The sequence below is a fragment of the Ipomoea nil genome, unplaced genomic scaffold (assembly GCF_001879475.1).
Source record: "Ipomoea nil cultivar Tokyo-kokei standard unplaced genomic scaffold, Asagao_1.1 scaffold3069, whole genome shotgun sequence".
NCBI lineage: Eukaryota > Viridiplantae > Streptophyta > Magnoliopsida > Solanales > Convolvulaceae > Ipomoea > Ipomoea nil.
In genome coordinates this window covers 8,160,572-8,182,152 of record NW_017619497.1, presented here as the reverse complement: position 1 = coordinate 8,182,152, position 21,581 = coordinate 8,160,572, and the positions used below count along the sequence as shown (strand labels likewise).

The 21,581-nt window shown below is 35.5% G+C and overlaps 5 protein-coding genes across 6 annotated transcripts; 2 read left to right on the top strand and 3 right to left on the bottom strand.

Annotated features, from left to right (window-relative positions):
- Positions 1-1,176: 1,176 nt before the first annotated feature.
- Positions 1,177-3,279, bottom strand: LOC109165653 (tyrosyl-DNA phosphodiesterase 2). Of its 2 annotated transcripts, none has more exons than XM_019314506.1 (4): positions 2,575-3,279; positions 2,195-2,367; positions 2,002-2,112; positions 1,177-1,820 (listed from the first exon to the last, which is right to left on the bottom strand). In XM_019314506.1, exons 1-4 carry the CDS (start codon positions 3,224-3,226, stop codon positions 1,236-1,238), a joined length of 1,521 nt encoding a protein of 506 aa, XP_019170051.1. In that variant the 5' UTR covers positions 3,227-3,279; the 3' UTR covers positions 1,177-1,235. The 2 variants fall into 2 exon arrangements, with proteins under 2 accessions (XP_019170051.1, XP_019170052.1); XM_019314507.1 differs by having other exon boundaries at positions 2,195-2,361; positions 2,575-3,278.
- A 1,121-nt stretch (positions 3,280-4,400) lies between these two features.
- LOC109165698 (sugar transport protein 1-like) lies at positions 4,401-6,568 on the top strand. The gene is made up of 4 exons (XM_019314577.1): positions 4,401-4,566; positions 4,682-5,004; positions 5,339-5,962; positions 6,077-6,568. Exons 1-4 carry the CDS (start codon positions 4,437-4,439, stop codon positions 6,536-6,538), a joined length of 1,539 nt encoding a protein of 512 aa, XP_019170122.1. The 5' UTR covers positions 4,401-4,436; the 3' UTR covers positions 6,539-6,568.
- A 3,486-nt stretch (positions 6,569-10,054) lies between these two features.
- On the top strand, positions 10,055-11,971 carry LOC109165700 (sugar transport protein 1-like). Its single transcript, XM_019314579.1, has 4 exons — positions 10,055-10,184; positions 10,301-10,623; positions 10,757-11,380; positions 11,479-11,971. Exons 1-4 carry the CDS (start codon positions 10,055-10,057, stop codon positions 11,938-11,940), a joined length of 1,539 nt encoding a protein of 512 aa, XP_019170124.1. The 3' UTR covers positions 11,941-11,971.
- A 2,197-nt stretch (positions 11,972-14,168) lies between these two features.
- Positions 14,169-15,140, bottom strand: LOC109164825 (zinc finger protein ZAT3-like). Its single transcript, XM_019313372.1, has one exon. The coding sequence runs from the start codon at positions 15,138-15,140 to the stop codon at positions 14,169-14,171; it is 972 nt and encodes a 323-aa protein (XP_019168917.1).
- A 1,434-nt stretch (positions 15,141-16,574) lies between these two features.
- On the bottom strand, positions 16,575-18,491 carry LOC109165699 (sugar transport protein 1-like). The gene is made up of 4 exons (XM_019314578.1): positions 18,362-18,491; positions 17,923-18,245; positions 17,166-17,789; positions 16,575-17,067 (listed from the first exon to the last, which is right to left on the bottom strand). The coding sequence occupies exons 1-4, from the start codon at positions 18,489-18,491 to the stop codon at positions 16,606-16,608; spliced, it is 1,539 nt and encodes a 512-aa protein (XP_019170123.1). The 3' UTR covers positions 16,575-16,605.
- Positions 18,492-21,581: the final 3,090 nt, after the last annotated feature.

Below are 21,581 nucleotides of genomic sequence, written 5' to 3'. Positions count from 1 at the left end.
ATCATCCCATTCACTTCTCTCCATCTTCATGTATATGCAAATATTTTAGGGAGCAGAATAATTAAGGTTGTCAATTATCTTGGTTACAATCTTGTCAGCATAGCCAAGCAACATGGTCGGGGTTTTAGATGCTTGAGGCTCTGTATTTTGCACTTCAATAAATTTTACTGGACTATGGGTGCTTTAATTTTAGATAAGATTGGTTAGTTGTGTACTTGGAGGTTTTTGAGTTATAAATTTACACACACACATGGAACATTTGGAGAGTACTAACTCTAGGTAATTTCCTTCTTCTTTTCTCGGGTTAAATTATAGGTTTTACAATGTCACAATCGTTTGTCAAGTATGTATATATACACAAGCACGCTTGTCAAGTATGTATATATGCACATGCATGAACGCAGGCACTGATATATAATATTGTCTCCATTAATGCCAATATGCCATAATATTGATGAAAAGAATCCACTAGACCAACACAATAAGATATCAAGAAAATTCTTATCAAGATTATGAGAGATTTTAAGGGTGTTTTTAATTTGCACTTAGTACTAAGCATGCCAATTTCCATTATTATTGTAGCAAAATTTTGAAGCTGTTTGTTGCAGCTTCTAATGGAGGACAATTGTACAAACTACTCCCACTAGAGCTGCTACTTAATATTTCTTTTTATTTCATTTAAAGTTTTATATTAATTTCTAGAGCCCCCTGAAACTAGACCCTAGCAATAATATTATAGTGTAGTAGGCTCATCAACAATGTATTTAGAAAATTGTTTATTTTTATTTTTTTAAAAAAATATACATATATATAGATAAACAAATATATAAACAATAGCCTGTCCCATTGAATGGAGTTAAGTCATTCATCTTTACTGATGCAATTTGAATGGAAATTTGGAGCTTGAGATTCAGAGTTAAACTGAGCTTCATATAGACATCAAGAACTCAGAAAGATAATAGTTTCCATTTTTGGACTGGTAGAAAAGTACATCCAACCTTACCCTCTAACAGAAGTTCACCTCCTCACCTTCATCATCAACCTAATTCTTATCCTAACAGATCATGTGTTGATGAAAACGACAGCTTAACAAAAAGACTCGAACAGCATTACATCGTTCATATGTTGCCTATACAAAACTGCCGCGGCGGGGGGGGGGGGGGGGGGGGGGGGGGGGGGTGAGCAAGCAAAATAGCATAGAGAGAAAGCAAAACTGGGTAACTAGGATGCAGCAGCTATGGAAGACGAATCTCCAGAAGCAAGCCATAGTGATCGCTTGGCAAGACAGGGAGCGTTAGCTTCTTGACCTCGTTTCTTACTTTCTTTTCTTTACAATAGAACAGGCCCGGGATGGGATCCTTACCAATCATCTCGATTTTATTAATCTTGAAATCTCGAAGGCTGCATATGAATCTGTCCAGTCGTTTCTGCAGAGTCCTATTGCCCGTTAGCATTTTATTTGTCTTGGTGTCATATGTGTATCCGATCTCTCCAGGCCTTAGCTCAGTCCACACATCAATCCACCCTTCCGGTAAAGGAAATGGTCCATCCAATTTGTCATCCCAGTTCATATCCCCACAAAAGATAACGTTTGGATTTTGCTCCAGTACCTTGATAGCCGCCTTGGCCTGATCTACACGCTCCTTGCTGAACATCTGGTCCCACTTAGGAGGTGCGGGGCAAGGACTCTCAAGATGGCTGGTGGCAACAACCAATCTCAGATCTTTTGCAACTTCAATCTCAGCACTACAAAGTCTTCTTCCCATTATAGAATTGTCAAAAGGTTTGGAGCTGAAGCTTTTCACCGAGAGTTTAGTTAACTGCAATTTTTATTTTATTTTTTTTTAAGTTAGTGCAAATACTCATTCAACAAACGCAACATTAAACTTCCTAGAAAACATGGCCAGGAAGACAGTTTTTCTTAACATCGTGTTATCACAAATATACCTCACTAGACGAATCTCCAGAATCATATTATTCTTACAAAGCACAGTAAATTACCTGCATACAGAAGTATGCCCCGGTAAACTCCATGTTACTAGACACAGAGCAACGATACACCTTCCACCACCTAGAACGCTGAAAGATGTCATAAATTTCGGGAATAACCTCCTGCATATTTCAATTAATAAGTCTCCTAGCCAAAAGAGCTTAATGTTGCAATGGTGGACATTGATTAAAGAATGCAATGTACCTGAAAACATATAATGTCAGGGGAATGCAACTCAATAAGGTCACCTATAGCTTCCATCCTTTTATGCATTTCGAGATCTTCACGAAACCAAACATTGTATGTCAAAATCTTCAATATTTTGGGATCCCTGTGCAAAGAAGTTTTGCTAGGAGCTTGCTCTACAACATCTGAAACTTACAAACCCACAGTTCAGATTCAAACATGAAAGTAGCTAATTTGCTCATATTTTCTAATTAAAAATAGATACCCTAGCAAGACACAAGAAAAAAGCTAATATTTATCCTAATAACAGATAATCACAAGCAATAATCAATGGGAAATGCGAAAAGAATAAAACTTTTCTCCAAGAATTCCAATCAAAGTTCAGAATTCCAACTTACTAAGTGACTCATTCGCAACCTTTTTTCCTGCTTTGACATCCTTGAAACCAAGCAAATCAATCCCATCATCCTCAACCACAACCAGTTCTTCCCTTCTTTTCCTCTTATTATTCTCAGCCCTGGACCCAATGGCATCAGACGAACCATTCTTATCGCTATCCGTGCCCGACCCGTATCTCGTAATATCTATAGCGACCCCATCATCTAACCCAACTAGGTCTAATTTTTTCTTGATACTGCTACTACTACTATTACAGGATCTCAAAGGAAAGAAAACGCTCCCCACAGAAGGGTCCACGTCCTGATCGTCATCGCCGGTTTCAAGGAGGGTTGAAAGCGAAGCGGCGGAGGCTCTGGTCCCACATATTTCGCACCGCGTGCTGCGGAAGGGGTTCAGGAAAGTGCAGGCTGCGCATGACCATTTGGGCTTTTCGGGTGAAATGGATGATGAGGGAGACGGGGCGGGTGCGGCGGATAGGCAGATTTCGCAGGCGGATTTCTGGGTAGGAGGGTTGATGAAAGTGCATGTTGAGCATGTCCATGACGACATTGTTTTAGTGAAAGCAAAGAAGGGTTTCTTCTTATTGGGATTTTGGGAGAATAGGAGAGGACGAAGAAGAAGAAATGCGCTAATTTTGGGAAGCAATGCCATTTTGAAAACGCTATTTTGCCGCTTTTCTTCTTCGTTTTAGGCACGAACATTGTAGCAGTGCCCCAATGCCGGACCCGGGACCCGAATACGGCAAAATTTTCGACAAATCTGGATCAGTTGCTGGTCACTTTTTTTTTTTGCCGAAAAATTCGCCAGAATGTGACCTGAACACTAATGACCTGTGATAGCAGGTCATTAACTTGTTTTTGGGTTTTATTGCACCTAAATGAATTGTTGATGGGTGTAATTGCACCTTTAAAAAGTTTAGGGGCCTAATTGACTTTTAAGCTAAAGTTTGAGGGCCTATTTGACCCTTTTCCCTATCTAAAATGAATGAACTATATATCTAGAACGAATGAACTATATAATTCAAATTATGCACAACATAACGCTGTTAACAGCAATCGAAACTGATTTTTTTTAAGTCAAACGTCAAAACGACATCATTTTTGCAACCGCATGGTGCACACAGTTGCACAACATAACGCTTCCAAAACAGGAATTTGGGCTTTTGAACCCTAGCCCAATCTGCAAACCCCATTCTTGGCCCAATATTGAAAACCAACTTGGGCTGAATTTTGAAACCCCATGGCCCACGTAGACATAAACAAATGCTTATACCGTGAATCAGGATTTACGTAACAAAATAAACTCATGATATAAGTTGTAATAATCTAAAAATAAATTTATACCAAAATATAATAAATTTATAAATAAAAAAAATAGACAATATATAAAAAATAAAGATATGTTAATAATTAAGATCCATGTAGCAAAATGGATCTTGGGTCCATGATATAATTTTTTACAAAACAAAGTTGTACGGTTTGATTTTAACTTGAGAAACAAGTAAATTACCGTTCTTGTTTCCAAAAAAAAAAAAAAAAGGTTCTTGTTTAAGTAGGTGTATAGATAGTTTTGTCTTTTTAGGAAGCTATAGATAGTGTAGTCTACTTGAATTATAATTTCTATTCTTAATCGAACTGGGAATTTCTATTCTTTTATTTTTTTTGGAAACAAAAATTTCTATTCTTAATCGAACTGTATGCGTTGTCCTATTATAACTGGTAATAGTATCTAATCCAAACTATAAATACACCTGGATCTCTTCTTACTTTCTCATTGCTTCTCTAGCTTAGCTTCCTCCTATTGCATACTGTTATAATCTATATATTCTCTTGTTGGTTTTCTTTAGTTTGGTAATCCAACAATGGCTGGCGGTGGAATTGCTCATGCATCTACCAAGGAATATCCCGGAAAACTTACTGGATATGTCATTGTTACTTGCATGGTGGCTGCCATGGGTGGTCTGATTTTTGGTTATGATATCGGGATTTCAGGTATATATAATTACAAGTTTTTTTCCGACATATATATGTATAAAGTTTAATGGCCTGGTTATCTTAATAAGTTATTGAAAATTGATGTTATATATGTTTCTTGGATTTCTGGTAGGGGGTGTGACTTCAATGGATACCTTCTTGGAAAGGTTTTTTCCGGATGTTTATAGAAAGCAGAGCCTGGATTCTTCCACGAATCAGTACTGTAAGTTTAACAGCGAAACTCTAACCATGTTTACGTCTTCGTTGTACTTGGCCGCCCTGGTTTCCTCCATGGTTGCCTCGTATGTCACCAGAAAATTGGGGCGGAGGACTTCCATGATGGCCGGAGGTTTCATCTTCTGCATCGGAGCTCTCCTCAACGGCTTCGCTCAAGCTCTTTGGATGTTGATCGTTGGCCGTGTTTTGCTGGGTTTTGGCATTGGATTTGCCAATCAGGTATTCTTCGATCACCAATTAGATTCGTTATATATACTAAAAATGTTTACATATATGCTTGAGAGCTAAGGTTAATCATAACACAATATAAGTAGACTTGGATTTAGTATATAAACAGATCAGAGGTATACATATACACGATTATATTATCATCGTATATTACACCAACCGTCATTACTTATGAATATAATATAATGCAGAATTTTTAAACATATGTATAATATATAACTGCGTACTAAATGCAGCAGCGGCTGGGGAATAGGCAAGGTGAAATTCCCTTGTTCAAGAATTGACCGAATTTTTTATTTTTAAATTTTTTGTTTGTATTGTGCAGTCTGTTCCACTTTATTTATCTGAGATGGCGCCATCAAAATACAGAGGAGCACTCAACATTGGCTTCCAGCTTTTCATCACAGTGGGGATCTTAATAGCCAATGTGGCCAACTATTTCTTCGCCAAGATCTCGTGGGGGTGGCGACTGAGCTTGGGCGGCGCGGTGGTTCCTGCTCTCATCATCACAATCGGTTCCATCTTCCTCCCGGACACCCCAAACTCCATGATTGAGCGTGGGAACCACGGCGAAGCCAAATCCAGGTTGAGAAGAATCAGGGGAGTAGACAACGTGGACGAAGAGTTCAACGACTTGGTTGCTGCTAGCTATGCTTCTAACCAAATCAAGCATCCATGGACAAACCTCGTGAAAAGGAAGTATAGGCCCCAGTTCGTAATGTCAATGATGATTCCATTCTTCCAGCAACTCACTGGCATCAATGTCATCATGTTCTATGCCCCGGTCTTGTTCAAAACCATTGGGTTTGGAAGCAATGCTTCTCTTGTATCTTCTGTGATTACCGGTGTCGTTAACGTTCTCGCCACTTTTGTTTCGGTTGGGTTTGTTGATAAAGCTGGGAGAAGGTTCTTCTTCCTTCTAGGTGGCATTCAAATGCTTATTTGCCAGGTAACATAAATCATTTTATACTCACAGTTTTATCTCAACCTTCCATATTAATGTGTACTAATTAATTAATAAGATTGATTAATGTTGTTTAATTTAAACAATCTGCTGCTGTAGATTATTGTTACAGTTTGCATTGGGGTGAAATTTGGAACCAGTGGAAATCCTGGGGATTTGCCCAAATGGTTTGCTGCAGTGGTGGTGACTTTCATCTGCACATACGTTGCTGGATTTGCATGGTCGTGGGGGCCTTTGGGTTGGCTCGTGCCCAGTGAAATATTCCCGTTGGAGATCCGATCAGCGGCTCAGAGCATCAACGTCTCTGTCAACATGATCTTCACCTTTTTCGTCGCTCAAGTCTTCCTCAACATGCTGTGTCACTTAAAGTTTGGATTGTTCATCTTCTTCGCCTGTTTCGTGGTTGCCATGACTGTGTTTGTATACTTCCTGGTGCCGGAGACGAAGAACATTCCTATTGAAGACATGAGTGTTGTCTGGAAACACCATTGGTTCTGGAAAAAGTACACTGCCCAAGTTGATTATCCAAGAAATTCAACGCTAGATATTGAGATTGTTTAGTAGCATAGATATATTATTTTTTCTTTTTTGTAGTTAGCAAATATTTTCTATACTGATGTAATCTTAGGAAAATTTTAAATTTTTAATAGTGTGTTTGGTTTGAACATGAGAAATAAGTAGTTAGTAATTGGAATATATTTTGGTAAAACTATTTTGCATATTTAATAGTTGGCATGCAGGAATTGAAATGATTATTTTATTTTGTTATGCATGACTAAAATTAGAATAAATGTTGTAAAAATAAAAATAAAAACAGAAAATTAAGAAAGCTTCCAAAGCAGTGTCAAGTAATTATATTGCAGGCTTTCAAGCTTAAGGGGGGTGGGATAATTGTGCCAGCGATTAGAATTTTGGAGAGTGGGAGTGATTTGAGTAAAGAGTATGCAACAAGGTGTTGTTTGCAGAAAGAAGGTGACAGAGAATTTTGATAATGGCTGCTGGTCTGTTTCAGCTCAAGGTGGAGTGTTGAAAATGTGGTCCAATAGTGAGTGTAGGGATGAATTGGTTGCCTTGGCTTGTAGGGTGTTGAGAAATCTTGTTGGGGTTGAGGAGATCATGAGGTTCATGGTTGAGGAAGGGGGGTTCATCAAGCTTGTGAGGTTACACAGATATGTGCCATTGAGTTTCTGCAATGTGTGGCTTCAATTCTGGGGATGAATCCACCAGGCAAATGATCATTAGAGATTGAGGGGCTGGGGAATTAGTGAATGTATTGGATCCCAAATTGTTGTTTTCGTCTAAAACCAGAGAATTAAGTAGCCTTGAGGGGATCATGAATCTGTGCTCCTCTTCAGCTAGTTTTGTCACCATTCTGTTGAGTTATGGGTTCATGGATCACATTCAAAACGTTGTCTAGTCTGGTGGTTGTGGCTGGGAACTGAAAGAGATTCGTGCAGAACGATCAAAACGTTGTATTGCTTGATCCTGAAGAGGCAAGGTTTGGGAACAACTGAACAAGAAGCTCTTGCTTTCCATTCTCTTGTCCTTAACCAGCTGCAACACTGCAAGGAAAAAATTGTAAATTCTGGCTACTTAAACCACATTGAGAAATTATCCACCAGCAACATTATTGGCTCTTATTAGATTTGTAGATTGTAGATATTATACTACTATATTAAAACACAGTATAATCCAAAAAAGGCAAGAAATGATACAAAATAAAACGAACCAGTGTGAGCGCATTAACTAAGCCAGCCAGCCAGACCTTCTTCTCATCATAGACTATTCGGCTTTTGTGCTAGCAAGAAAAATAAGGACAACAAGTGAGTTTGGCACATTGGCAGTGAGCTCATTTGGGGCATACTTTAAATCATGGACTCTTAAGATTTGTTTGGACATTTGATTTTGCATTTGTTGTGTGATTGACTACTTTAACTAGTAATGTGTTTTTAGTGTTAATATTTTTGAGTTTAGACTAATATTTTTAAAGAAATTACAGTCTGTTAGGTCATTAAGTTCAGTTAAAAATAATCAACCGAAACCGATCGAAAGTTTCGATTTTCAATCGGTTCGGTTATGATTAGTGGTTCAGTTATTTCGGTCAATTATGAGAAGGGTAATTTTTTTTTATTATTATTTCGGTTATTAACCAAAAACCGACCGATGCTCACTCCTAGTAGCAACGGCCAAAAAGTTTTTTTTTTTTTTTTTAAATCCTAGTGGGTGGGGCGGGCAATGCGCCCCAAACGGCCCTGCCAATTTTTATTTTTTTTTTAACAAAAGTTTTTGAAATTTTTTTGTTCTTGCAGGAGTAAACTTTCTCAAAAACTTCATCGGTTAATAATCGAATCGAATTAATTAACTTTCTAAATGCTTTAATCATGAATTGAATTAAAATTTATATTTACAAATTAATCAAATTGATTTTTTTTTTTGTTAAGTGGTCGGTTAACATAACCAAAATATTTAAGTCCAATTTTAAAAACCTTTATAAATAGTCATTACATCACTAAATAAATAATAAATTTTGAAAAATATTTAATAATATTATTTATGAATTATAAAATTAAAACATATATATACATTCATATGTAATTCAGTCAACCAACACTTTTGAACCAAATTAATTAACCGTTAACAAAAATTAAAAATTTTGAAAAATATTTAATAATATTATTTATGAATTATAACATTAAACATATATACATACACATGCAATCCAGTTAACCAACTGTTTTGAATCAAATTAACTGTTAACCGAAATTAAAAATTCTTAATCATTAATTGAATTGAAATATTTCGATTAAAAATTGGTTAATCAAATTTTGTTGATTTGGTCAATTAACCAATTTGTCACCGAATTATGGAAACCCCTAGTGATTGGTTATGGTTATAAAAATTAGGGACAAAAATTCTCCTTAAAAGTGTAGCCTAGTCACAAATTATGTGCATTAGACATTCTAACATGTTTTTGCATTTTTCTAAATATATCAAATTAATATTTGTTAGGCGCAGGTTAGTGAAGGAACAAATCTAATTCGAGGTAGTTAAGATGATTGTTAGGTAGAGGTTTGAAGGTCCAAATCCAGCACCTTGCTCCTTGAAAATGTGTCGGTATAAGAAAATAAAGTTACGTCTTCACTATGTGCTATACTTTTTAGTACTGTGGTAAGCGTTTGATGTGAAAAATACTATAATGAACTCCTATTTTTTACTCTAAATTCTTACTCCTTCATATAAATCATTGATATAGACATCTTTTATGGGATTCACATGATGAAAATATATTATACTTGTTTGTCATAGCATAAAAGAAAAAAGGATCAAATTAGTTCGTAAATCATCAATCAGATTGTGCAATTGGGTTCTCTAAGTAAAATAATAATAATAATAATAATAATAATAATAATAATAATAATCATCATCATCATCATCATCATCATCATTTCAAATCCCCTAAATTGGTAAACCATTAAATAATTAAGTTCAAATTGACTTGTTTAGTTGGTTAACTCATGGTATGTTTGACACTTTTTTTTTTTTTTTAATAATGAAGTTGTAATAATCTAAAAATAAATTTATAACAAAATTTAATAAACTTATAAAATATTAGACAATATATAAAAAATAAAGCTATAATCATAATTAAGATCCATGATATAATTTTTCACAAAACAAAGTTGTACGGTTTGATTTTAACTTGAGAAACAAGTAAATTAACGTTCTTGTTTCCAAAAAAAAAAAAAAACATTCTTGTTTGAGTACATCTGTACATGTATAGATAGTGTAGTCTTTTTAGGAAGCTATAGATAGTGTAGTCTACTTGAATTATAATTTCTATTCTTAATCAAACTGAGAATTTCAATTTTTTTTTTTTTTTGGAAACAAAATTTCTATTCTTAATCAAATTGTAATTTGTATCCGTTGTCCTATTATAACTGGTATTAGTATCTAGTACAAACTATAAATACACCTGGATATCCTCTTACTTTCTCATTGCTTCTCTAGCTTAGCTTCCTCCTATTATACTGTTATATTCTCTTGTTAGTTTTCTTTAATTAGTTTGGTAATCCAACAATGGCTGGCGGTGGAATTGCTCATGCATCTAGCAAAGAATATCCCGGAAAACTTACTGGATATGTCATTGTTACTTGCATGGTGGCTGCCATGGGTGGACTGATTTTTGGTTATGATATCGGGATTTCAGGTATATATAATTACAAGTTTTTTCCGACATATATATATGTATAAAGTTTAATGGCCTGGTTATCTTAATAGGTTATTGAAAATTGATGTTATATATGTTTCTTGGATTTTTGATAGGGGGTGTGACTTCAATGGATACCTTCTTGGAAAGGTTTTTTCCAGATGTTTATAGAAAGCAGAGCCTGGATTCTTCCACGAATCAGTACTGTAAGTTTAACAGCGAAACACTAACCATGTTTACGTCTTCGTTGTACTTGGCCGCCCTGGTTTCCTCCATGGTTGCCTCGTATGTCACCAGAAAATTGGGGCGGAGGACTTCCATGATGGCCGGAGGTTTCATCTTCTGCGTCGGAGCTCTCCTCAACGGCTTTGCTCAAGCTCTTTGGATGTTGATTGTTGGCCGCGTTTTGCTGGGTTTTGGCATTGGATTTGCCAATCAGGTATTCTTCGATCACCAATTCATCATTGTTGTCTGAAATTAGATTCGTACTAAATGCAGTAGCGGCTGGGGAATAAGCAAGGTGAAATTCCCTTGTTCAAGAATTGACTGAATTTTTTGTTTGTATTGTGCAGTCTGTTCCACTTTATCTATCAGAGATGGCGCCATCAAAATACAGAGGAGCACTCAACATTGGCTTCCAGCTTTTCATCACAGTGGGGATCTTAATAGCCAATGTGGCCAACTATTTCTTCGCCAAGATCTCATGGGGGTGGCGATTGAGCTTGGGCGGTGCGGTGGTTCCTGCTCTCATCATCACAATCGGCTCTATCTTCCTCCCGGACACCCCAAACTCCATGATTGAGCGTGGGAACCACGGCGAAGCAAAATCCAGGTTGAGAAGAATCAGGGGAGTAGACAATGTGGAGGAAGAGTTCAACGACTTGGTTGCTGCTAGCTATGCTTCTAACCAAATCAAGCATCCATGGAAAAACCTCCTGGAAAGGAAGTATAGGCCCCAGTTCGTAATGTCAATGATGATTCCATTTTTCCAGCAACTCACTGGCATCAATGTCATCATGTTCTATGCCCCGGTCTTGTTCAAAACTGTCGGGTTTGGAAGCAACGCTTCTCTTGTATCTTCTGTGATTACCGGCGCTGTTAATGCTCTAGCTACTTTGGTTTCTGTTGCATTCGTTGATAGAGCTGGGAGAAGGTTCTTCTTCCTTGAAGGCGGCATTCAAATGCTTATTTGCCAGGTAACGCAATTCATTCTACAGTCTATCGATCTCAACCTTCCTTAATTAATAAGATTGATTAATGTTCTTTAATTAATTTAAACAATCTGCTGTTGTAGATTATTGTTACAGTTTGCATTGGGGTGAAATTTGGAACCAGTGGAAATCCTGGGGATTTGCCCAAATGGTTTGCTGCAGTGGTGGTGATTTTCATCTGCACATACGTTGCTGGATTTGCATGGTCGTGGGGGCCTCTGGGTTGGCTCGTGCCCAGTGAAATATTCCCGTTGGAGATCCGATCAGCAGCTCAGAGCATCAACGTTTCCGTCAACATGATCTTCACCTTTTTCGTCGCTCAAGTCTTCCTCAACATGCTGTGTCACTTAAAGTTTGGATTGTTCATCTTCTTTGCCTGTTTTGTGGTTGCCATGACTGTGTTTGTATACTTCCTGGTGCCGGAGACGAAGAACATTCCCATTGAAGACATGAGTGTTGTCTGGAAACACCATTGGTTCTGGAAAAAGTTCACTGCCCAAGTTGATTATCCAAGAAATTCAATGCAAGATATTGAGATTGTTTAGTAGCATAGATATATTATTATTATTTTTTTTTTTTTTTGTAGTTAGCAAATATTTTCTATACTGATGTAATTTTAGGAAAAGTTTAAATGTTTAATAATGTGTTTGGTTTGAACTTAGTAATTGGAATATATTTTGCATATTAAATAGTTGGCATGCAGGAATTGGAATGATTATTTTGTTTTGTTATGTATGACTAAAATTAGAATAAATGTTGTAAAAATAAAAACAAAAACAGAAAATTAAGAAAGCTTCCAACGCAGTGTTAAGTAATTGCAGGCTTTCAAGCTTGAGGTTACACTTACACAGATCTGCATACAAATGCATCTGATCTGCTGCTTATATTCTTCTTTAATTTACATATATCTATCCACATTGTGATGATTGAATCTCTGAAATCTTTTGTTTGTTTTGGTAAGAAATGCGGCAAAAAGAAGGTTGCATCAGAGAGAGAAATAACAAGATAGGATTCCAGTAAGATACTGTAATTTTGGTGATGATTTTCTTACTGATGATATGGTGTTGCTATAGTGTTTGAATTGGTTCTTTCTGTTAATTAACAACCTTCTTGTGTTAACATTCATCAGGTGATTATTGAGAAGTTAAAAAGGAGTGATGCTCCTGATATTGATAACAAAAAGTAATAAGCACTGATTTCATAAAAAGATGTCTACTTCAAAGATTTATATGAAGAAGTAAGAATTTAGAGTAAAAAATAAGAGTTCATTATAGTATTTTTCTCATCAAAGGCTTACCATAACACTAAAAAATATAGCACATAGTGAATAGTGCTAGATTTGTCACTTTACCAACCTCCGTCCAACAAATATTAATTTGATATATTTAGAAAAATACAAAAACATGTTAGATTGTCTAATGCATATAATTTGTGACTAGGCTACACTTGGAGAATTTCTGTCCCTAATTTTTGTTACCAATCACTAGATGTGTGCATAATTAGATGAAAAATTGATTAATTGACCGAATTAAAAAAATTTGGTTAACCAATTTTTGATCGAAATATTTCAATTCAATTAATGGTTAAGAATTTTTAATTTCGGTTAACGGTTAATTTAGTTTAAAAGTGTTGATTAATCGAATTGCATAGTTATGTATATATGTTTTACTTTTATAATTCATAAATAATATTATTAAATTTCTTTCAAAATTTATGATTTATGTATTGATGTAATGCCTATTTATAAATTTACAAATTTTAAAGTTTTTAAAATTGGACTAAAATATTTTGGTTAACCAACCACTTAACCAAAAAAAAAAAAAAAACAAAAAAAAAAAAAACAAAACAATTTGATTAATTTGCAAATATAAATTTTAATTCATGATTAAAGCATTTAGAAATTTAATTAATTCGATTCGAGTATTAATTGAACAAACGCCTGCCCTACCAATAATCACATACATTATCCTGTTTTGCACTTCTACCCAATATTGTTGAAAATTGTTTTCTTGTTGTGGCTAATGAAAGAGGGCAAACCTACCATTCGTTGCATATCGAGCACTTCATCAGATTGTGCCAAAAATAATAATAATAATAATAATACAAAATACCCAAAAAAAAAACAAAAAACAAACAAACAAACAAACAAATAAACAAACAAAAATACGTACTTGAAGTTCACTAACATGATATGATTTACCTCCAATTCTCGAGAAAGGTGTGTGTCCAACTGTCAAGTGTGTGCATTATATGTGTTATTTGTGTATTGAGAATTTTATTATATGAAAAATATTTTAGAATGATTTTTTTTTACTCTTTTCATATATTATAAGCAATATTAAAATATTTTGTAAAATTAAATCTATAACATTTATTAAGTAAATCATGTCCGTTCATTAATGATGTAAAAACTATATATACATGTTAAACAGGTGTAGTTCAATTAAGGGTTAGATTACTCTCATTACTTTTAATGTATATTATTATCACTTTATTATATAAAAATTAATATAAAAAATATATAATAGCATTTATTTTTTATAAATCAATAAAATTTTGAAATATAATTAATGATAAAATTAAAATAATAAGAATTGTCAAAAGACATTGTATTTAATTATTATTATAAAATTATAGACACACAAAAATCATCATGTCTACAAATGAACTTGTTATATGGTCTTAATTGCTATGTAAGCTGTGATTCACAGTATAATTATTGTATAAAATATATATATAGTCCTACTTACAGAGGGGAGTTGTTAAAAGTAAATCAAAGTCCCAAGCTTAAATCCAAAGTGGGGAGGGGGGCAGCAAAAGAAGAACGATCCTGATCCTGGTGGTGGGGATCGGGAGCAGGTGTTGGTGTTGGGACCAAGTTCAAGTTGAAGTCCAAATAGTTATTGGTACAAGGAGGAGGAGGTTGGGTATTGTGATCTCCTCTATCCCTGCAGTGGAATCTCTTGTGTCCACCCAAGGCTCTACCACTGGAGAAAACTCTGGAACAGATGCTACAAGTGTGACTTTGACGTTGATGATTGTGTATGTTAATCATCTCATCATCATCATCTTCTTCTCTTATTCTTCCTCCATTGTTCCTACTGCAGCAGCTAATACCAAAACCTAACCCAACCGCCTCCTGTTGCGGCTTAAGCTGATGATCCACAGGCACAGCATTATTGGCCAACAGTAACAAGCATGCGGCAACCTCGTGATCTTCCTCCGTCATTCCTCCTACCATCTTTTCTGAATAATAATAATAATAGTAACCACCGGAAGGGCCACATTCATCATCATTATCATCATGATGAGGAGGCCATGTACTGGAACTACTCAAAGGAGAAGGAGAAGGTCGCCTGAAATTTGGGGGAGGATTAATGCCGCGCCACTGCCGCTCTGGGTGGCAGCGCATGTGCCCAAACAGGGCCTTCCATGACCAGAACTTCTTACCGCACTCGCTACACGGCCTCGCGATCTTTGGTGCATCCTGGTCTGGCGGCGTCAGCGGCGGCTTCTTTCGATATTTGGGCTGCTTGCTGCTTGTACTGGTACTGCCACTCCCAAGGGGGTCCATGTGCTTTACTTTACTACTCTTTCTTCTTACTTTCTTGGGGTAACAGTTCAAGCCTCCTACCATGTGCCGCTGCTGGAAAGTAGCCGTAGCATCGCTAGCGCTTGATCCCGCCGGTGGTGGTGGTGGTGGCGGCAGAATGAAGTTACGAGTATCATTGGTGTTGGCGTTCATGGTATAGTATGTAGTAGATACCAATTGAGAGAAAGAGATTGAATTACCAAAAGTTGTATGAAATGGTGTAGCACCCAACTATATAGTCTAATCCAGGAGCAGTTATTGAATTTTTAAAATTTAAAAAAAAAAAAATTGTGGGATGGGTAGTTTCTTTCAGTTGCACATCTCTATCTATATATTATTATATATATATAGTTCCTAACTCCAAGGACAAATTAAAAGAGAAAATGGAAGAAATTGGGCGGAGAAGATGGAGCAAATTAAATGGAGATTGGAGATTGGAGATGGAAGGCAGCCACATCCGAATATCCGATCCGCGCATGTATATATATAAATGGCTTAGCTTATGAGTTATGGTGGCCTGCATTATGCATATTAGTTAGTAGTTACACACATATCCCACCCCACTTAGTTACCCTCTATCTCCACTACTTCCGCTTTATTAACAAACCCACCTATATTCTGGGAAACTCTTCTTTCCTCTTTTTTCTTCATTTCTCATCTTACATGCATGCATGCATGCATTTACTCTTTCTTCTTACTAATTACTTGTGCTTCAATTCTCCCTCCCTCTTCACGCCAGTATAAGTAGATAATAATAGATTAACAACAAATTAAAATGGCCAACGCCTACAATATAATATACACCATGCATGTTACAAATTGGAGTGAAGTGTTCCTGGAATGGAAGTTAAACAAATTAATCAATCAGCTTTGCAGCAAGCCACATAATTCTCATCTTCACAACATTATTATTTACTTTTCACTGTTAGTTTCACTTCAAAGCAATGAATAATACTACTACACTATACAAACTTTGCTTCAATACACTTGCTATGTATATTATATTATATATTTCCTACATCTTCTCTCATCTGCCTGCCTCTTCAACTCCACCCTCACCCTTGCTAGCATGCTCTGGAATTCCAATCCTTCCCCAGTACATCCAACACTTTGACCCATCGCATTTCTTTTGCTGACAACCATGGATGGACTTGGTGGATTTAGATTTGGTAGCTGATGCGTATGATCCTAAAACTCACTTGAACAGTAGTGCTACTATTATCACCACCACAAGATTACTCAAATAGGGATTGCTGTAATCAACTCTGTGTTTTCAACATTCATTGGATTCTAGACAGACCAACTATAATATGTTTGGAGAAAATAATGTAAATGGAAGCTTCTTAATTTTCTGTTTTTATTATTTTTTTTTTTCGACTTTTTCTGTTTTTATTTTTATTTTTACAACATTTATTCTAATTTTAGTCATACATAACAAAACAAAATAATCATTCCAATTCCTGCATGCCAACTATTTAATATGCAAAATATATTCCAATTACTAAGTTCAAACCAAACACATTATTAAACATTTAAACTTTTCCTAAAATTACATCAGTATAGAAAATATTTGCTAACTACAAAAAAAAAAAAAAATAATAATAATATATCTATGCTACTAAACAATCTCAATATCTTGCATTGAATTTCTTGGATAATCAACTTGGGCAGTGAACTTTTTCCAGAACCAATGGTGTTTCCAGACAACACTCATGTCTTCAATGGGAATGTTCTTCGTCTCCGGCACCAGGAAGTATACAAACACAGTCATGGCAACCACAAAACAGGCAAAGAAGATGAACAATCCAAACTTTAAGTGACACAGCATGTTGAGGAAGACTTGAGCGACGAAAAAGGTGAAGATCATGTTGACGGAAACGTTGATGCTCTGAGCTGCTGATCGGATCTCCAACGGGAATATTTCACTGGGCACGAGCCAACCCAGAGGCCCCCACGACCATGCAAATCCAGCAACGTATGTGCAGATGAAAATCACCACCACTGCAGCAAACCATTTGGGCAAATCCCCAGGATTTCCACTGGTTCCAAATTTCACCCCAATGCAAACTGTAACAATAATCTACAACAGCAGATTGTTTAAATTAATTAAAGAACATTAATCAATCTTATTAATTAAGGAAGGTTGAGATCGATAGACTGTAGAATGAATTGCGTTACCTGGCAAATAAGCATTTGAATGCCGCCTTCAAGGAAGAAGAACCTTCTCCCAGCTCTATCAACGAATGCAACAGAAACCAAAGTAGCTAGAGCATTAACAGCGCCGGTAATCACAGAAGATACAAGAGAAGCGTTGCTTCCAAACCCGACAGTTTTGAACAAGACCGGGGCATAGAACATGATGACATTGATGCCAGTGAGTTGCTGGAAAAATGGAATCATCATTGACATTACGAACTGGGGCCTATACTTCCTTTCCAGGAGGTTTTTCCATGGATGCTTGATTTGGTTAGAAGCATAGCTAGCAGCAACCAAGTCGTTGAACTCTTCCTCCACATTGTCTACTCCCCTGATTCTTCTCAACCTGGATTTTGCTTCGCCGTGGTTCCCACGCTCAATCATGGAGTTTGGGGTGTCCGGGAGGAAGATAGAGCCGATTGTGATGATGAGAGCAGGAACCACCGCACCGCCCAAGCTCAATCGCCACCCCCATGAGATCTTGGCGAAGAAATAGTTGGCCACATTGGCTATTAAGATCCCCACTGTGATGAAAAGCTGGAAGCCAATGTTGAGTGCTCCTCTGTATTTTGATGGCGCCATCTCTGATAGATAAAGTGGAACAGACTGCACAATACAAACAAAAAATTCAGTCAATTCTTGAACAAGGGAATTTCACCTTGCTTATTCCCCAGCCGCTACTGCATTTAGTACGAATCTAATTTCAGACAACAATGATGAATTGGTGATCGAAGAATACCTGATTGGCAAATCCAATGCCAAAACCCAGCAAAACGCGGCCAACAATCAACATCCAAAGAGCTTGAGCAAAGCCGTTGAGGAGAGCTCCGACGCAGAAGATGAAACCTCCGGCCATCATGGAAGTCCTCCGCCCCAATTTTCTGGTGACATACGAGGCAACCATGGAGGAAACCAGGGCGGCCAAGTACAACGAAGACGTAAACATGGTTAGTGTTTCGCTGTTAAACTTACAGTACTGATTCGTGGAAGAATCCAGGCTCTGCTTTCTATAAACATCTGGAAAAAACCTTTCCAAGAAGGTATCCATTGAAGTCACACCCCCTATCAAAAATCCAAGAAACATATATAACATCAATTTTCAATAACCTATTAAGATAACCAGGCCATTAAACTTTATACATATATATATGTCGGAAAAAACTTGTAATTATATATACCTGAAATCCCGATATCATAACCAAAAATCAGTCCACCCATGGCAGCCACCATGCAAGTAACAATGACATATCCAGTAAGTTTTCCGGGATATTCTTTGCTAGATGCATGAGCAATTCCACCGCCAGCCATTGTTGGATTACCAAACTAATTAAAGAAAACTAACAAGAGAATATAACAGTATAATAGGAGGAAGCTAAGCTAGAGAAGCAATGAGAAAGTAAGAGGATATCCAGGTGTATTTATAGTTTGTACTAGATACTAATACCAGTTATAATAGGACAACGGATACAAATTACAATTTGATTAAGAATAGAAATTTTGTTTCCAAAAAAAAAAAAAAATTGAAATTCTCAGTTTGATTAAGAATAGAAATTATAATTCAAGTAGACTACACTATCTATAGCTTCCTAAAAAGACTACACTATCTATACATGTACAGATGTACTCAAACAAGAATGTTTTTTTTTTTTTTTGGAAACAAGAACGTTAATTTACTTGTTTCTCAAGTTAAAATCAAACCGTACAACTTTGTTTTGTGAAAAATTATATCATGGATCTTAATTATGATTATAGCTTTATTTTTTATATATTGTCTAATATTTTATAAGTTTATTAAATTTTGTTATAAATTTATTTTTAGATTATTACAACTTCATTATTAAAAAAAAAAAAAAAGTGTCAAACATACCATGAGTTAACCAACTAAACAAGTCAATTTGAACTTAATTATTTAATGGTTTACCAATTTAGGGGATTTGAAATGATGATGATGATGATGATGATGATGATTATTATTATTATTATTATTATTATTATTATTATTTTACTTAGAGAACCCAATTGCACAATCTGATTGATGATTTACGAACTAATTTGATCCTTTTTTCTTTTATGCTATGACAAACAAGTATAATATATTTTCATCATGTGAATCCCATAAAAGATGTCTATATCAATGATTTATATGAAGGAGTAAGAATTTAGAGTAAAAAATAGGAGTTCATTATAGTATTTTTCACATCAAACGCTTACCACAGTACTAAAAAGTATAGCACATAGTGAAGACGTAACTTTATTTTCTTATACCGACACATTTTCAAGGAGCAAGGTGCTGGATTTGGACCTTCAAACCTCTACCTAACAATCATCTTAACTACCTCGAATTAGATTTGTTCCTTCACTAACCTGCGCCTAACAAATATTAATTTGATATATTTAGAAAAATGCAAAAACATGTTAGAATGTCTAATGCACATAATTTGTGACTAGGCTACACTTTTAAGGAGAATTTTTGTCCCTAATTTTTATAACCATAACCAATCACTAGGGGTTTCCATAATTCGGTGACAAATTGGTTAATTGACCAAATCAACAAAATTTGATTAACCAATTTTTAATCGAAATATTTCAATTCAATTAATGATTAAGAATTTTTAATTTCGGTTAACAGTTAATTTGATTCAAAACAGTTGGTTAACTGGATTGCATGTGTATGTATATATGTTTAATGTTATAATTCATAAATAATATTATTAAATATTTTTCAAAATTTTTAATTTTTGTTAACGGTTAATTAATTTGGTTCAAAAGTGTTGGTTGACTGAATTACATATGAATGTATATATATGTTTTAATTTTATAATTCATAAATAATATTATTAAATATTTTTCAAAATTTATTATTTATTTAGTGATGTAATGACTATTTATAAAGGTTTTTAAAATTGGACTTAAATATTTTGGTTATGTTAACCGACCACTTAACAAAAAAAAAAATCAATTTGATTAATTTGTAAATATAAATTTTAATTCAATTCATGATTAAAGCATTTAGAAAGTTAATTAATTCGATTCGATTATTAACCGATGAAGTTTTTGAGAAAGTTTACTCCTGCAAGAACAAAAAAATTTCAAAAACTTTTGTTAAAAAAAAAATAAAAATTGGCAGGGCCGTTTGGGGCGCATTGCCCGCCCCACCCACTAGGATTTAAAAAAAAAAAAAAAAAACTTTTTGGCCGTTGCTACTAGGAGTGAGCATCGGTCGGTTTTTGGTTAATAACCGAAATAATAATAAAAAAAAATTACCCTTCTCATAATTGACCGAAATAACTGAACCACTAATCATAACCGAACCGATTGAAAATCGAAACTTTCGATCGGTTTCGGTTGATTATTTTTAACTGAACTTAATGACCTAACAGACTGTAATTTCTTTAAAAATATTAGTCTAAACTCAAAAATATTAACACTAAAAACACATTACTAGTTAAAGTAGTCAATCACACAACAAATGCAAAATCAAATGTCCAAACAAATCTTAAGAGTCCATGATTTAAAGTATGCCCCAAATGAGCTCACTGCCAATGTGCCAAACTCACTTGTTGTCCTTATTTTTCTTGCTAGCACAAAAGCCGAATAGTCTATGATGAGAAGAAGGTCTGGCTGGCTGGCTTAGTTAATGCGCTCACACTGGTTCGTTTTATTTTGTATCATTTCTTGCCTTTTTTGGATTATACTGTGTTTTAATATAGTAGTATAATATCTACAATCTACAAATCTAATAAGAGCCAATAATGTTGCTGGTGGATAATTTCTCAATGTGGTTTAAGTAGCCAGAATTTACAATTTTTTCCTTGCAGTGTTGCAGCTGGTTAAGGACAAGAGAATGGAAAGCAAGAGCTTCTTGTTCAGTTGTTCCCAAACCTTGCCTCTTCAGGATCAAGCAATACAACGTTTTGATCGTTCTGCACGAATCTCTTTCAGTTCCCAGCCACAACCACCAGACTAGACAACGTTTTGAATGTGATCCATGAACCCATAACTCAACAGAATGGTGACAAAACTAGCTGAAGAGGAGCACAGATTCATGATCCCCTCAAGGCTACTTAATTCTCTGGTTTTAGACGAAAACAACAATTTGGGATCCAATACATTCACTAATTCCCCAGCCCCTCAATCTCTAATGATCATTTGCCTGGTGGATTCATCCCCAGAATTGAAGCCACACATTGCAGAAACTCAATGGCACATATCTGTGTAACCTCACAAGCTTGATGAACCCCCCTTCCTCAACCATGAACCTCATGATCTCCTCAACCCCAACAAGATTTCTCAACACCCTACAAGCCAAGGCAACCAATTCATCCCTACACTCACTATTGGACCACATTTTCAACACTCCACCTTGAGCTGAAACAGACCAGCAGCCATTATCAAAAT

What these genes read in the sequence shown, in the direction of transcription:
- LOC109165653 (XM_019314506.1), bottom strand. Translation starts at nt 3,226, where the DNA reads ATGGCATTGCTTCCCAAAATTAGCGCATTTCTTCTTCTTCGTCCTCTC. An exon ending in CTGACATTATATGTTTTCAG is followed by an intron (nt 2,113 to 2,194) that starts GTACATTGCATT and finishes TGAAATATGCAG; the next exon opens with GAGGTTATTCCCGAAATTTA. An exon ending in GGGCATACTTCTGTATGCAG is followed by an intron (nt 1,821 to 2,001) that starts GTAATTTACTGT and finishes TAAAAATTGCAG; the next exon opens with TTAACTAAACTCTCGGTGAA.
- LOC109165698 (XM_019314577.1), top strand. Translation starts at nt 4,437, where the DNA reads ATGGCTGGCGGTGGAATTGCTCATGCATCTACCAAGGAATATCCCGGA. An exon ending in TTATGATATCGGGATTTCAG is followed by an intron (nt 4,567 to 4,681) that starts GTATATATAATT and finishes GATTTCTGGTAG; the next exon opens with GGGGTGTGACTTCAATGGAT. An exon ending in GCATTGGATTTGCCAATCAG is followed by an intron (nt 5,005 to 5,338) that starts GTATTCTTCGAT and finishes TGTATTGTGCAG; the next exon opens with TCTGTTCCACTTTATTTATC.
- LOC109165700 (XM_019314579.1), top strand. Translation starts at nt 10,055, where the DNA reads ATGGCTGGCGGTGGAATTGCTCATGCATCTAGCAAAGAATATCCCGGA. An exon ending in TTATGATATCGGGATTTCAG is followed by an intron (nt 10,185 to 10,300) that starts GTATATATAATT and finishes GATTTTTGATAG; the next exon opens with GGGGTGTGACTTCAATGGAT. An exon ending in GCATTGGATTTGCCAATCAG is followed by an intron (nt 10,624 to 10,756) that starts GTATTCTTCGAT and finishes TGTATTGTGCAG; the next exon opens with TCTGTTCCACTTTATCTATC.
- LOC109164825 (XM_019313372.1), bottom strand. Translation starts at nt 15,140, where the DNA reads ATGAACGCCAACACCAATGATACTCGTAACTTCATTCTGCCGCCACCA.
- LOC109165699 (XM_019314578.1), bottom strand. Translation starts at nt 18,491, where the DNA reads ATGGCTGGCGGTGGAATTGCTCATGCATCTAGCAAAGAATATCCCGGA. An exon ending in TTATGATATCGGGATTTCAG is followed by an intron (nt 18,246 to 18,361) that starts GTATATATAATT and finishes GATTTTTGATAG; the next exon opens with GGGGTGTGACTTCAATGGAT. An exon ending in GCATTGGATTTGCCAATCAG is followed by an intron (nt 17,790 to 17,922) that starts GTATTCTTCGAT and finishes TGTATTGTGCAG; the next exon opens with TCTGTTCCACTTTATCTATC.